At 42.7% G+C, this 14256-nt stretch overlaps 1 protein-coding gene and 1 long non-coding RNA gene across 4 annotated transcripts in view; one reads left to right on the forward strand and one right to left on the reverse strand.

Annotated features, from left to right (window-relative positions):
- The window catches only part of CMSS1 (cms1 ribosomal small subunit homolog), a 361157-nt gene extending 353560 nt beyond the window's left edge, over positions 1-7597 (forward strand). For both annotated transcript variants that reach the window (XM_074403543.1, XM_074403544.1), the window contains exons 7-10: positions 906-964; positions 1391-1480; positions 5302-5390; positions 7298-7597. In XM_074403543.1, coding sequence (XP_074259644.1) covers positions 906-964; positions 1391-1480; positions 5302-5390; positions 7298-7381 — 322 coding nt within the window. In that variant the 3' untranslated portion in view covers positions 7382-7597. The remainder of the gene's footprint in view (positions 1-905; positions 965-1390; positions 1481-5301; positions 5391-7297) is intronic.
- The window catches only part of LOC141585313 (uncharacterized), a 103664-nt gene that overhangs the window by 5887 nt on the left and 83521 nt on the right, over positions 1-14256 (reverse strand). For both annotated transcript variants that reach the window (XR_012518695.1, XR_012518696.1), the window contains exon 4: positions 1678-1820. This is a non-coding gene — a long non-coding RNA (uncharacterized LOC141585313). The remainder of the gene's footprint in view (positions 1-1677; positions 1821-14256) is intronic.

Here is a 14256-nt window from a genome sequence, read left to right on the forward strand (position 1 = left end):
TCCCTCCCCTCCCTCCTTCCTTCCTCCTTCCCTCCCTCCTTCCTTCCTCCTTCCCTCCCTCCTTCCTTCCTCCTTCCCTCCCTCCTTCCTTCCTCCCTCCCCTCCCTCCTTCCTTCCTCCCTCCCTCCCTCCTTCCTTCCTCCTTCCCTCCCTCCTTCCTTCCTCCCTCCCCTCCCTCCTTCCTTCCTCCTTCCCTCCCTCCTTCCTTCCTCCCTCCCCTCCCTCCTTCCTTCCTCCCTCCCCTCCCTCCTTCCTTCCTCCCTCCCTCCCTCCTTCCTTCCTCCTTCCCTCCCTCCTTCCTTCCTTTCTTTTTGGCCGAAGCTCCATTTCCACATATAAAATTTTATAGAGAAGCTTAGTCTACAACATAGATAAAAAGGGACAGCTCTGATAGAAGGACAGAAGAGCCCTCCTCCTTCTTCCTTTCGGGCTCGTCCCCAGCTTCCCCTCATGGCCACCACAGGCAGAGCTTTGTAGATGCCCTTGGCTCCACAGAGAGTGGGCTGGCATCACCACTCTAAGATATCTCTTGCAACCAGATTTTGTGTGAGAACTTCACTGCATAACTGGAATATAAATTCTCTGCCAGGGACCTGAAATACAGGAATTCTGTATTGCAAGTGAAAGGCAGGGTCCTATGTTTCAGTAATCAAGGAAGCTTAAGTAAGGTTGGCCTTGTGTATGGCAGTATGAAGCCAACCCAGATACGTGCCTGACTAAAAGGCCACCCACTCTCATTGCAAAGATGGGCTAACCTGAAAATCTCAGAATTTGTGTGTCCGTATGCACACAGATACACACAGATGCACATATTCTTTGAATAAAGCAAGACATAATATTTAAGTAGTCATCGTGGCCCAGAATGAGTTGGTTTTCTTAAGCATTCACCTATTTCTTTTCATTAGGTCAGTGACAGCATTCAGAGGAGACAGCAAAGTTATCAAATTATTTGCAAAGCACATAAAGGGTAAGCAGGGGCCTGTGATCCCTAAAGGCCCTTCCCAGACCTCAGCCATTTTCTTCCAACTTCTTTTCCTAATCTCCTTAGCAAGTACGTTATTGAGTTCCTTCCTTATGTAACATTTAAGAGCTTTTCTGTTTCTTTTCATTCTATCCCTCCTCATACCTACCCCTGCCACCCCACCTACGGCAGTCTCTACTGCCATGCTCCGTCCCTGTATAGAGCCTGAGGTTTCACTCTTTGATTCCTTGAAGATTCACCAGTTTTCTAGGGATATGCGCGTCTCTGCCCTGGAAGTTGACCCTGTACAAGGGTAGCTCCCTTTGCATTTCACTTTCTTGACTTTTGAGATAAAAGTCATAAGATTGGCATAAGATTGCACTTTCTGAATGACTTTTCCTTTTCTTCCCTTCTCTTTAATCTTGGAACAGGTCCAGGAGCAGGTAAAGTTGCTGGAGAAGCGTGTGGTACACCTGGGTGTGGGAACTCCAGGGAGAATTAAAGAACTTGTTAAACAAGGTATGATGCGGACAGTGATACTCTTGCCTAGGACTGGGAATCTGCCTTACCCATATGTGAGTCTCAGAAACTAAATCTGGGATATACAAAAACCAGACCTCTGCGTTAATTCAGGAATTGGAAACTCGGCCTTTAATCTCTGAAGCCAACCAGCAAGTATAACACAGTAAGGAATGACAAGGAAAACGTGTACCCACCTCAACAGCCAACGTCCAGCTGCCATGAGCAGGATAAGCAGGTTAATGGGTCTGCACAGCCTTCGTGCAGTGGCCAGCCGCCGCATGAGTTGAGCATTTCCGTCTCACTCCACTGAGTCTTGGGGAGACTCCCATTTCGAGGGCTGGTAAAATAAAACGAAACATAGTTTCCATGAATGTAATGTAGGCATTGCATAATATTTCTTCCGAAATGCATTTCTCTGTTAGTGCTTTACAGAAAGTATTCCAAACAACACGCATTGGTGCGTTTTTATATAGTCTGCCAACTTTCTCAAAACCGGTAGCCTAAGAACGTGCTAACCTGCCGACGATCTAATTACCTCTTCTACCTACCAGGCAGATTTAATTATTTGTTTTCAACACTTATTTCCAAATTACTTACATACTATATAATAGACCTTTTTTTAAATAACTGTCTGGATGTCTTCTCAATAGCTTTTATATATCTAAAAGTAATGTGTTCATCAGTGTAGTAAATCATTGTAGAGATGGCCATTTGCCAGAGAGCCACGAAAAGCTAAAACTACTGTTGTTTCTCTCCAGATGAAAATCATCCAGGGTTAGCTGAACCCACTGTATGCAGAGTTGTGTACAAATACCGAGAAGTAACAATTTGGCTGCCCCCGACAAGGAAGGGAAACACTTTTGAGTTCCTGCCTGTACGCAGTGACACGCTTGACGCCCTTACATCTGTTGCCGCGTTTAGCACTCAAGGCACTCTCACAGGCTAGCCTTTTTCTTTTGAGAGAGAACTGACGCGCAGAGGGTTAAGCCGCCCTCCCCGAGGTCTAGCAGTCCAAGCCTTCCTGGTTCTCCTGATCCAGCTGAAGAACTAAGTGTACATAGACTGAGATCAACAACATGAGGCAGGCAATGCCAAGAGCCAAATGAGCACTCCTAAGTCCTAAAGAGTTGAAATGAGAAAGAGATGATTACGCTGGCCTGAATCTGCAGGCAGGGTCTTTATCTGGTCTTTGCAGGGTGGGGAGGACTGAAATAGGCAGGGGGGGTCAGGGGAGCATTCATGAATGGGAGAACAGCCCAGTGAGATTCTCGGAAAGCAGGCATGTGATATACACATGGTATATCACAAGGAATTGATGGGGAGGCAAAACAGCGTTGCAGTTAAGAGCCCCTGTGATGGACTCAGACCTCCAGATTCAAATCCCAGGTCCGGCAACTTCCCAGCTCTGTCACCTTGGCAAGTTACTTAACCCTTCTCAGCCTGTTTCTTTGTGTGAATGACACAGATAGCAATAGTGGCTACTTCAAGGATTGTTATAAAAACAAAACGCTGATAAAGAGCTCACCACACTAAGTGTCACACCCTAAGCACTTAACAAATCTTAGTTATTTATTAAAGAGACCAACTTTCTTGCTTGGAGACTTCGTGGGCTATAGTAGCAGGTGATTCCATTGGAAAGAAACTGGAGGGAAGTCCTTGAACAGTAAGCCAGGGAGTTTGGGTTTTTGTCTTGTGGACGTCCGATGGCATTTGAAAGTTAAGGAACAGATCCGAGGCACCAGGCCTTCTATGAGACAGAGCTTTGGGAGTCATTGGCTGGGTATCAGGGGAGGCTAAGGATGGACTCTTGGGTTGGTTCCTGTTTCCTTAACAGCTTTTAGCTAAGGATTCACCACCAACCCCTTCTGGAATACAGAGTTTTTTGGGTGTCACCAGGCTCCCCGAGCCCCCATTCCATGCAACAAGAATATGCTCCTCTGTATTTAAAAGAAAGAAAGGACGAGAAAAAGAAAAGCTATCCAGACTACTGAAATCAGATCTCTACAGAGCTGTGAGACCTCAATAATGAAGGCTTATTACATGTGGAAAAATCATTTAAGGAGCTATTTTTTTTTTTACAATATTAATGAAAGTAATTTTTACTTCTGATTCTAATTGGATGAATGGTTTAATATTCGTTAACCACAGGTATTTAGCTACATACAAAGTGTTTAAAGAGAATAATCCCAGCACCCTAAAAGTGGAAAATCTAACAAAGTGATACCTAGCTGTTTATGACTTAACAAGCTGTTTATATGTTTGATATATAAGGAGAGTTTCCAGACATCGAAAGATATCCCGTGACACTAGGATGTGTACAATTACAGACAATTGTGTTGTCTTAATTTAGTAGTAAAGGGAATTTTCTGACTATAGGAGCCTTTGAAAAATGCAAAAATATGCAGAGAAAAAATACACAGAGAAGAAAACAAGTCACTTTAGAGGCAATCTCTTGTTAATAATGAATAGATTTCCTTTCAGTCTTTTTTCTATACATATGTTTACTTTTATACAAGAGAGATTGATTATACAACATCTCATAACTTTATAACCTACCTTTTCACTTGCTATATCTCATGAGGACTTACTTTCCTTGTCATGAAGCATGTTTAATTTTTTATTTGTATAGCTACACAATATTCTATTGTAAATTTATTTATTTTTGCAATTCTATTATGAACTTTTGCTATTACAAATAATACTGCAATGCTCATTTTTGCAAGTAGCTATGTTTACATTTCTGATGTTTCACTGGGATATGTCATAGAAGGAAATTTATTTTATCAAATAAAAGCATTTTGGCCGGGCACTTGTGACTCACGCCTGTAATGCCAACACTTTGGGAGGCTGAGATGGGCGAATCACTTGAGGTCAGGAGTTTGAGATCACCTACAAGCATGTTGAAGCTGTTATTATATTATGCTCAGTTTAATTCCAGAAAGGCCGTCCCTGGCTTTCCTGCCAGCAGTTAGGTTAAGGGAAGACGGATGATCAAGTGACTGTCTTTACCATTTCACCATTTTTAATTTTGCAGAGTTTTTAATAACAGGCATTCGAATTATAAAAAGCATGAATAAGCATTAGAGGTAAAGAGGAAAATATTTAAATACTACAGGCAATAGCTGAGGAACAGAGCCGCAGGAGAGGAAGGCTGCAGGTACTGTTTTGACCGGGGACGCAGAACAGCTCGGAGCAGAGGCAAGAGCTGACTGAACGCCCAACTGTGAGCCGGCTGGAGACCAGACAATCCCCAGGTCCCCTCCAGCCTCCACAGTCCACAATTGTCTTCTAGACAGATGGGAAAGCAGAGAATGGAGTCATTAAGTGATTTACCAGCCTCATCAAAGGATAGCTCACTTTGAATAGAGCCCATTCATCGCAACTTCCTTTTCTGCCTCAAATGAACCTCCCAGCCCTGTCCTCATCTTTCTCTCCACTCACCTCCTCAGAGCCATGCAGACTCCGTGCACTCGACTCCTCTGAAAGGCAACTACCCCCAACTGTAGGATTTCGCTTAGCAAATGCCTGGCAGGAATGAGACTACACCTCTGGGGCTGCATGAAATGGAGGCTTGGCCAGCGTGTGAGCATTTGAGGAGCTTAGGAAGAGCGGCTTCTCTGCTCTCCCCAGAAGGAGTGATGAGATGCTAAGAAGAGCAAGTCTCAGAGTGGTGCATTTGTTTTCCATCAGGGAAGGGCGGCACTGAATGTGCAGAGATTAGTTACCGGGGCAGAGGACAGCAAATGAATAAAAAATCATTGTAATAGGCTTATGTCATGAGGTCTTGACTGCAGCAGCTCGATCCCTGTCTCTTTCAGGTGGCCTTAATTTGAACCCCTTAAAATTTCTGGTTTTTGACTGGAACTGGAGAGATCAGAAGCTGAGGAGAATGATGGACATTCCCGAGGTACCACCTAACCAGCAGTTGCCTTTAATCATTTTTTTTCCATTTGAACTTGAGTTCAAACACAGTAAGTCTTTGACATGAGGAGCCAGCACATTTTAGATTTTGAAATGATTTCTACCTTTTAACTCTGAGCTAACTATAATTATAGAGGCCGCCCCGTCCCCTTACACGTAAGTGTATCCTTTTCATGTGTTTCATGAGAATCCACTCTGTTGCTCCTTAAAGGATCAATGGCCTCTCCTCACTAGGGACCGTTTTGAGAAACAAGAAGATGTGAAGGAGCTGCACTTTTCCTGTGCCTTTCTTTATACACACACTTGTCTTTGTCTTTCATTCTTACACGTGCACTTTTGGCTGGGATGGGTGCAGCGGGGACACAAACTTGCCTCTGCCAGCATCTCCACATTCCCAAGAACCCCCTTAATTTAGAAAGACATTTTGGTTTTGTGGGGTGGGGAAATTTTTTGATGTCTCAGTGGATTAGAATTAAATGACTGAATGCCTTTATGGGCACAGCATTAGCTCATTATGTATTCCTAAAAGCAATCTATTATCATCATCATGTGAAAAATCGACTTTGCCACCTACCATGCTATTATGGGGCTAATTTTTCAATCTAGCCTGATGCTTCACAGTAGCTGTTAGGAAAAAAAGGGGGTTACCAGTCACCAACCAAGAACAAATCATGGCAGTAACTATCAGAGAGGCTAAGAAATACTCCTCCAAAAATCCTGAATGAATTAATTTATCACATAAAGCTGTGTCTCTAGATTGAGACCAAACCTGACTGTAATTGATCAGTGAGTTATTTCAGACCTCAGTTCAGGTTAAAAAACAATTTGCTCAGTTACACACACAAACACACACACACACACACACACACACACACACACAGAGTTGTGCACTTGGCCCCTGAACTGACTGCTTTCTTAAAACTGGTTTAACAAATTTGATGTCAGGCATGAGGCCATAGTTGATTATTTCAGTTTTAATCTTAAATCTGACTAATCTACTAGGTTTCTAATTCTAATAATGAGAAATGTCCAAAAACGTCTTGTCACCCACAGTTACTTTTATTCTGTTGCTGTCATTCTTAGCAGTTATCCTAAGGCAATAAAATCCTATACTGAACTATTGTGTATAATCTTGCTTACAGAAAGCACACTGTGGAATCCTTGAAAAACCTTTGCATAGCATTTTATTTTGAATGTCTACAAACAAAAGGGCACTTTAATGAAACTGATGTTTTATATAGTACTTCTTCCTTCATCTATGTAAATATTTAAATTCTGACAGGTATGGTGGCTCATACTTGTAATCCTAGACCTTTGGGAGGCTGAGGTGGGAGGATTACTTGAAGCCATGAGTTGGAGACAAGCCTGGGCAACAAAGCAAGACCCTGTCTCTACAAAATAATAGCAATAATAGGCCAGGCACAGTGGCTCACACCTGTAAACCCAGCATTTTCGCAGGCCAAGGCAGGTGAATCACTTGAGGCCAAGAGTTCATGACCAGCCTAGCCAACAGGGCGAAACCCCGTCTCTACTAAAAATACAAAAATTAGCCAGGTGTCGTGGTGCATGCCTCTAATCCCAGCTACTCAGGAGGCTGAAGCATGAGAATCATCTGAACACAGGAGGCGGAGATAACAGCCAAGATCGTGCCACTGCACTCCAGCATAGGCAACAGAATGAGACTCTGTCTCAGAATAATAGTAATAATAATAATAATATATTTTTTTAAATTTCAACTCTGAATTAAATGTGTGTTAGGCTTTTGCCCTCTGCGATTCTGGCCATAACAATTGGGTAAATATTAGGGAGTCCTGATGGTTGAATTTATTCACCAAGACTATTCTGGCTTGACCTTAATCTTTTTTTTTTTTTTCTTCCTTTTCTCTTGTTTAGATAAGAAAGGAGGTATTCGAACTTCTGGAAATGGGAGTACTCAGTCTGTGCAAGTCAGAATCTTTGAAACTGGGCCTTTTCTAAGTCTGGGTCCTAATGAAGATCCCAGTTTCCACAGTAGAAGTTGCATCTTATTTAATGACTCTGATACATTGCAAGAACCCAGTAAATATCAGCAAATAGTTTATGTTAAGTGTGTCGACAAATGGATCACTGGAATGAGGGGATTTCTGAAACAGAAATGAATCTGTCCTTTTGACAACTCTCTTATATAATAAAATATCACTGGCTTGTGTGTGATTTTTGTTGAGCCGGCTGATTTTTTCTCTCACCAACTGGCTTCTGCTGTAACTGTGCAGGAGAAAGGGAAGAGCAGCTGTGTAACCTTAGGCAAGCCCCTTACCTCTTGAGGCCCATCTCATCAGCTCAAAGTGGGCATTGTTGAGGATTCTAAGCGATGGTACATGGGGAGCAGATTTGTAAACTCTGAGGCATGGTCCCAGCAAAAGGGGTGGCCGATATATTAGTCCATTCTCACATTGCTATAAAGAACTACCTGAGACTGGGTAGTTTATAAAGAAAAGAGGTTTAGGCTGGGTACAGTGGCTCATACCTGAAATACCAGCACTTTGGCTGGCTGAGGCAGGTGGATCATGAGTTCAGGAGTTTGAGACCAGCCTGGCCAAATGGTGAAACCCCATCCCTACTAAAAATACAAAAATTAGCTAGGCATGGTGGCGGATGCCTGTAATCCAGCTATTTGGGAGACTGAGGCAGGAGAATAGCTTGAACCCAGGAGGCAGAAGTTGCAGTGAGTCGTACTCCAGCCTGGGTGAAAAGAGTGAAACTCCATCTCAAAAAAAAGGTCGGTAGGGGGGTTGTTAATTGACTCACAGTTTCACAGGCTATATATTGGGCATGGCGGGGAGGCCTCAGGAAACATTACAGCAGAAGGTGAAGGGGAAGCAAGCACATCTTCACATGGTGACGAGAGAGCAAAGGAGAAATGCTATACGCTTCTCAACGGCTAGATCTTGAGAGAACTCACTCTCTGTCCTGAGAACAGCAAAGGGGAAATCTGTCCCCATGATCCAATCACCTCCCACCAGGTCCCTCCCCCAACATTGGGAACTGCAATTCAACATGAGATTTGGGTGGAGACACAGAGCCAAGCCATATCATTCCACCCCCGACCCCTCCCAAACCTCATGTCCTTCTCACATTTCAAAACACAATCATGTTTTCCCAACAGTCCCCCAAAGTCTTAACTCATTCCAGCATTAACTCAAAAGTCCAAGTCCAAAGTCTTATCTCAGACAAGGCATGTCCCTTCCACCTATGAGCCTGTAAAATCAAAAACAAGTTACTTCCAAGCTACAATCGAGGTAACAGGCATTGGGTAAATTCTCCCAAGTGGGAGAAATTGGCCCAAACAAAGAAGCTACATGCCCCAAGCAAGTTCGAAACCCATCAGGGGACTCATTAAATCTTAAAGCTCCAAAAGGATCTTTGACTGCACGTCTCACATCCAGGCCATGCTGATGCAAGGAGTGGGCTCCCAAGGTCTTGGGCGGCTCTGCCTCTGTGGCTCTGCAGGGTACAGTCCCCACGGTTGCTTTCGCAGGCTGGTGTTGAGAGCCTGCAGTATATCCAGGCACACTGTGCAAGCGGTCGATGGATCTACCTGCCATTCTGGGGTTTAGAGGACAGTGGCCCTCTTCTTAAAGCCCCACTAGGCAGTACCCCAGTGGAGACTCGGGACCCCACATTTTCTCTCTGCGCTGCCCCTTAGAGGCAGAGGTTCTCCATGAGGGCTCACCCCTGTAGCAAACTTCTGCCTGGACATCCAGGCATTTTTATATATCCTCTGAAATTGACGCAGAGGCTCCCAAACCTCAACTCTTGCCTTATGCACACCCATAAGCCCAACAACACATGGAAGCTGCCAAGGCTTGGGGCTTAAACCCCAATGAAGCAATTATTTGAGCTGTACCTTGGCCCCTTTTAACCACAGCTGAAGCTGGAGCAGCTGGGAAGTAGGGTGCCATGTCCCAAGGCTGCACACAGTAGCTGGGCCCAGGGCCTAGCCCACAAAACCATTTTTCCCTTCTAAGCCTCTGGGCCTGTGGTGGTAGCACTGCCACAAAGGCCTCTAAAATGTCCTGGAGCCTTTTTCTCCATTGTTTTGGCTATTAACATTTGGCTCCTCTTTACTTATGCAGATTTCTGCGGCTGGCTTGAGGTTTTCTTCAGAAAATGGGTTTTTCTTTTCTACTACATGGTCAGGCCACAAATTTTCCAAACTTTTATGCTCTACTTCACTTTTAAATATAAGTTCTCTGTGCCTGTGCAAATGAACATAGGCTTTTAGAAGCAGCCAGGCCATCTCTTGAACACTCTGCTGCTTAGAAATTTCTTCTGTCAGGGAAACTGTGGCACACATACACCATGGAATACTATGCAGCCATAAAAAATGATGGGTTTGTATCCTTTGTAGGGACATGGATGAACCTGGAAACCATCATTCTCAGCAAACTGACACAAGAACAGAAAATCAAACGCCACATGTTCTCACTCTTAGGCGAGTATTGAACAATGAGAACACATGGACACAGGGAGGGGAGCATCACACACTGAGGTTTGTGGTGGGGGGGAACTAGGGGAGGGACAGTGGGGGGTGGGGAGTTAGGAGGGATAACATGGGGAGAAATGCCAGATATAGGTGATGGGGAGGAAGGCAGCAAACTGCATTGCCATGTATGTACCTATGCAACAATCTTGCATGTTCTTCACATGTACCCCAAAACCTAAAGCGCAATAATATATACATATATGAGAAATTCACATATATATATATACATATAAAGAAAGAAATTTCTTCTGTCAGATACCCTAAGCCATCTCTCCCAAGTTCAAAGTTACACAGATCCCTAGAGCATGAGCACAATGCCACCAGTCTCTTTGCTAAAGCACAGCAAGAGTGACCTTTACTCCAGTTCCCAATAAGTTCCTCATCTCCATCTGAGACTACCTCAGCCTGGAATTCATTATCCATATCACTATCAGCATTTTGGTCAAAACCATTCAACAAGTCTCTCTAGGAAGTTCCAAACTTTCCCTCATCTTCCTGTCTTCTTCCCTCCAAACTGTTCTGACTTCTGCCTATTACCCAGTTTTAAGGTTGCTTCCACATTTTTAGGTATCTTCTTAGCAATATCCCACTTCTCTGGTATCAATTTTGTGTATTCTTCCATTTTCACAATGCTATAAAGAACTACCTGAGACTGGGTAGTTTATAATGAAAAGAGGGTTAATTGACTTCCAGTTCCACAGTCTGTACAAGAGGATAGCTAGGGAGGCCTCAGGAAACTTAGAATCATGGCAAAAGCTGAAAGGAAAACAAGCACATCTTCACATGGTGACAAGACAGTGAGAGAGTGAAGGGGAAGTGCTACACACTTGTAAACAACCAGATCTTGTGAGAACTCACTCACTATCATGAGAATGGCAAGGGAGAAATCTGCCCCCATGATCTGATCCCCTCCCACCAGGTCCCTCCCCCAACACTGGGAATTACAATCCGACATGAGATTTGGGTGGGGACACAGAGCCAAACCATATCAGCAGGGTAGTGGAAGAAAGAGCATCAGGTTAATTTGGCACTTTGTAAACGTATAAAAAGACAACAATATAACTACAGCTGTCTTGCTCATTTAACTAGTTTAAAACTTTCTATTTTGAAACTTCAGACTTAAAAGTTACAAAAATAGAATAGAGAATTCCCATATTCCCTTCCCTGGGTTTCCCCAATGTTAACTTTTTGTGTAACCATAATAGAGTTATCAGAACTAACAAGTCAACACTGGTAACAGTATAATTACAGACTTAATTCAGATTTTGCCAGTTTTTCCACTGATGTCCTTGTTCTATTCCAGCATCCATTGCAGGATCCCACACTGCACTAACTTAGTTGTGTCTTTTTGGTTTCCTCAGACCAGTGACAGTTTCTCACTATTTCCTGTCTTTCATGATCTTCATTCACACTTTTGAAGAGTATCCATTGTGTATTTTGCAGGATGTCCTTCCATTTGGATTTGTCTATAACGTTCTCATGATTTGACTGTAGCTATGCATTTCTGACCAGAATACCACAGAAACGAGTATGTCCTTCCAGATTTATTATATCAGGGGTACATACTGTTAATATGTTTTATTATCAGTGAAGTCAGCCTTGATCACCTGGCTAAGGTGGTATCTGCCAGCTTTTTACACTATAAACTTATTATTTTCCCTTTGTAATTAATATCTATTTTGGGGGCAATACTTTGAAGCAATACAAATATCTGGTTTTCCTCAAACTTTTGCCTGCTAATTCTAGCAAACATTGGTAGTTCCTGCCTGTGACAGCCATTATTATAATGGTTTTTCTATTTTTCTCATTCTTTCAACATATGTTACATTTATTACAGAATTCCACTTTAAGAATGAATTATCCCAGCCGGGCGCGGTGGCTCAAGCCTGTAATCCCAGCACTTTGGGAGGCTGAGGCGGGTGGATCACGAGGTCAAGAGATCGAGACCATCCTGGTCAACAAGGTGAAACCCCGTCTCTACTAAAAAAAAATACAAAAATTAGCTGGGCATGGTGGCACGTGCCTGTAATCCCAGCTACTCAGGAGGCTGAGGCAGGAGAATTGCCTGAACCCAGGAGGCGGAGGTTGCGGTGAGCCGAGATCGCGCCATTGCACTCCAGCCTGAGTAACAAGAGCGAAACTCCGTCTCAAAAAAAAAAAAAAAAAAAAAAAGAATTATCCCCTTTCCCCATTTCCTTGTTCAATTATTTATTTACATCAGTGTGGACTTGATACTTATTCTATGAGTTATAAGGTAATAGTATTGTTTTTTATTTTCTGGCTCAAATTCACTTACTCTTTTACTTTTTTTTTTTACTCTTTTAAATAATGTTGATTGGTTGCCCACTCTTTGCCAAGCACCGTGCTTACAACTTACGTTTATATGTAAGCGGTCATGTTTAATCATTGAAAGAGTCCCAAAGGAAAAGTGTTACTAGTCACATTGTATAGACAATGAAAGTAAATCTGAGAAAGGGCATACACTAGTTTTAGTAGCAGAACCAGAGGTCAGACCCAGGTCTCCCATATCCTCTTCAAGATACCAACTTATCTGGAGACTCAAGCATATACAGCAAACCAGACATAGAAAGCAACCAGATGCCATTACTGATATATAGAATTCTACATTCCAATTTTGTGAAATGTAAATGAGCCTAACAGGTTAGCATGTCAACATCCAGGAAATCTCACACACCTGCACACCAGCAACTTGTTACTGATGCACCTTGCACCTCCATGGGCTGAAAGCCACACACAGGGACTCAGAGGAAAGAAGGGTAGGTTTCATTCTCCAGGATTCCCACTAGAGCCAAATAAGTTAAAAGAAAACAAAAAAAAAAAACTACCACAGAATAAACATTTAAGCTACTGCTAAATTTAATTAACCCTATCATTTTCATCCCTTTAACCCTGATAAGTGAGATACTCTTGCCAAGTGGTAAAAAAGAAAATGGAGCACCTACCTTCTCAATAGAGGTATTTAACTTCCTGTCAAGTGACATGTCTTAAATTAATGTGGGGGAAAAAAAGCCATCACGTATTATTGTATCAGAGGAGAGATTTGCAAATTAAGACATCCTGGTCTGTGCTGTCAGAATTCAGACCAATCTGCCAAGCTGTCATTAATTTGCCAAAACCAAAAAATGAGACTATCGTGAATATTATGTGTCTATTCATATAATGTACATATATTTCACATATATTTCCATCCCAGCAGTTAATAGGAAAGACAATGAAATATAAGGCAACCCCAAATATACCAAATGTCTGCTAATGCTTGAGAATGCTATCTATAGTGGTTAAAGAAAAATGAAGACAAGAACTTTTTGAAAATCACTTTGAAATTTTCCTTAAGAGACAGGATCTTGTTCTGTCTCCCAGGCTGGAGTGCAGTGGTACCATCATAGCTCACTACAGCCTCAGACTCCTGGGCTCAGGTGATCCTCCCACCTCAGCCTCCCAAAGAGCTGGGATTACAGGCATGAGCCACTGCACCCAGACTTTGAAATTTCTAGTGATACCACAATACAACAGGTGTTAACAAACGGTTGTACTGGTATTAATTTAGAACAGTGATTCTCAAACATGGGCAATAGAGGCCAGGGACGCAAGTAAACATTTTACAATCTTACAGGACAGCCTTCACAACAAATAAATATCTGGTCCAAAATGTCAGTAGTGCTGTCAAAAAGAACCCTGTTCTGGAAATATTGAAAGGCAACACATATGAGGTATATTTGCACATTTAATGTAGATTTATTTAGAAGAGAGGAATAGATTAACATATAAGTTACCTGAGAATGTATATCTAGCTGTCTCTCAAGAATAGTGTCCCAGAAATATTTGTCCTTACTATCTGTCATGGCTAGTTTTAATGTGGCAACTTAGCTAGAGCATAGGACACCCAGAGAGTTGGTTAAACATTATTCTGAGTGTTCTGTGATGGTATATTTGGATGAGATTAACGTTTATATTGGTAGACCTGAGCAAAGAGGATTGTCCTTCCTAATGTGAGAGGGCCTTGTCCTGTCCGTTGAAGGCCTGCAAAGAACAAAAGACTGATTGCCCAACCCCCAAGAGAATTCTGCCTGCCTGCCTGCTAACTGAAACACTGGGTCTTCCTGGATCCACGGCAGCCTGTTGGTCTTCAGATGTGAACTGGGATATCAGCTCTGCAGATTTTGGACTTTCAGCTTCCATAATCGTGTAAGTCAATTCCTAGTAATATACATACATAGTCATATAATCTCCTATTGGTTCTGTTTCTCTGGTGACCCCAGAGTAATACATTACGTGTGAAGTTCCTTTTGGTCTGGAATTTGGGTCA

The sequence above is a fragment of the Saimiri boliviensis genome, chromosome 8, assembly GCF_048565385.1.
Source record: "Saimiri boliviensis isolate mSaiBol1 chromosome 8, mSaiBol1.pri, whole genome shotgun sequence".
NCBI classification, from domain to species: domain Eukaryota; kingdom Metazoa; phylum Chordata; class Mammalia; order Primates; family Cebidae; genus Saimiri; species Saimiri boliviensis.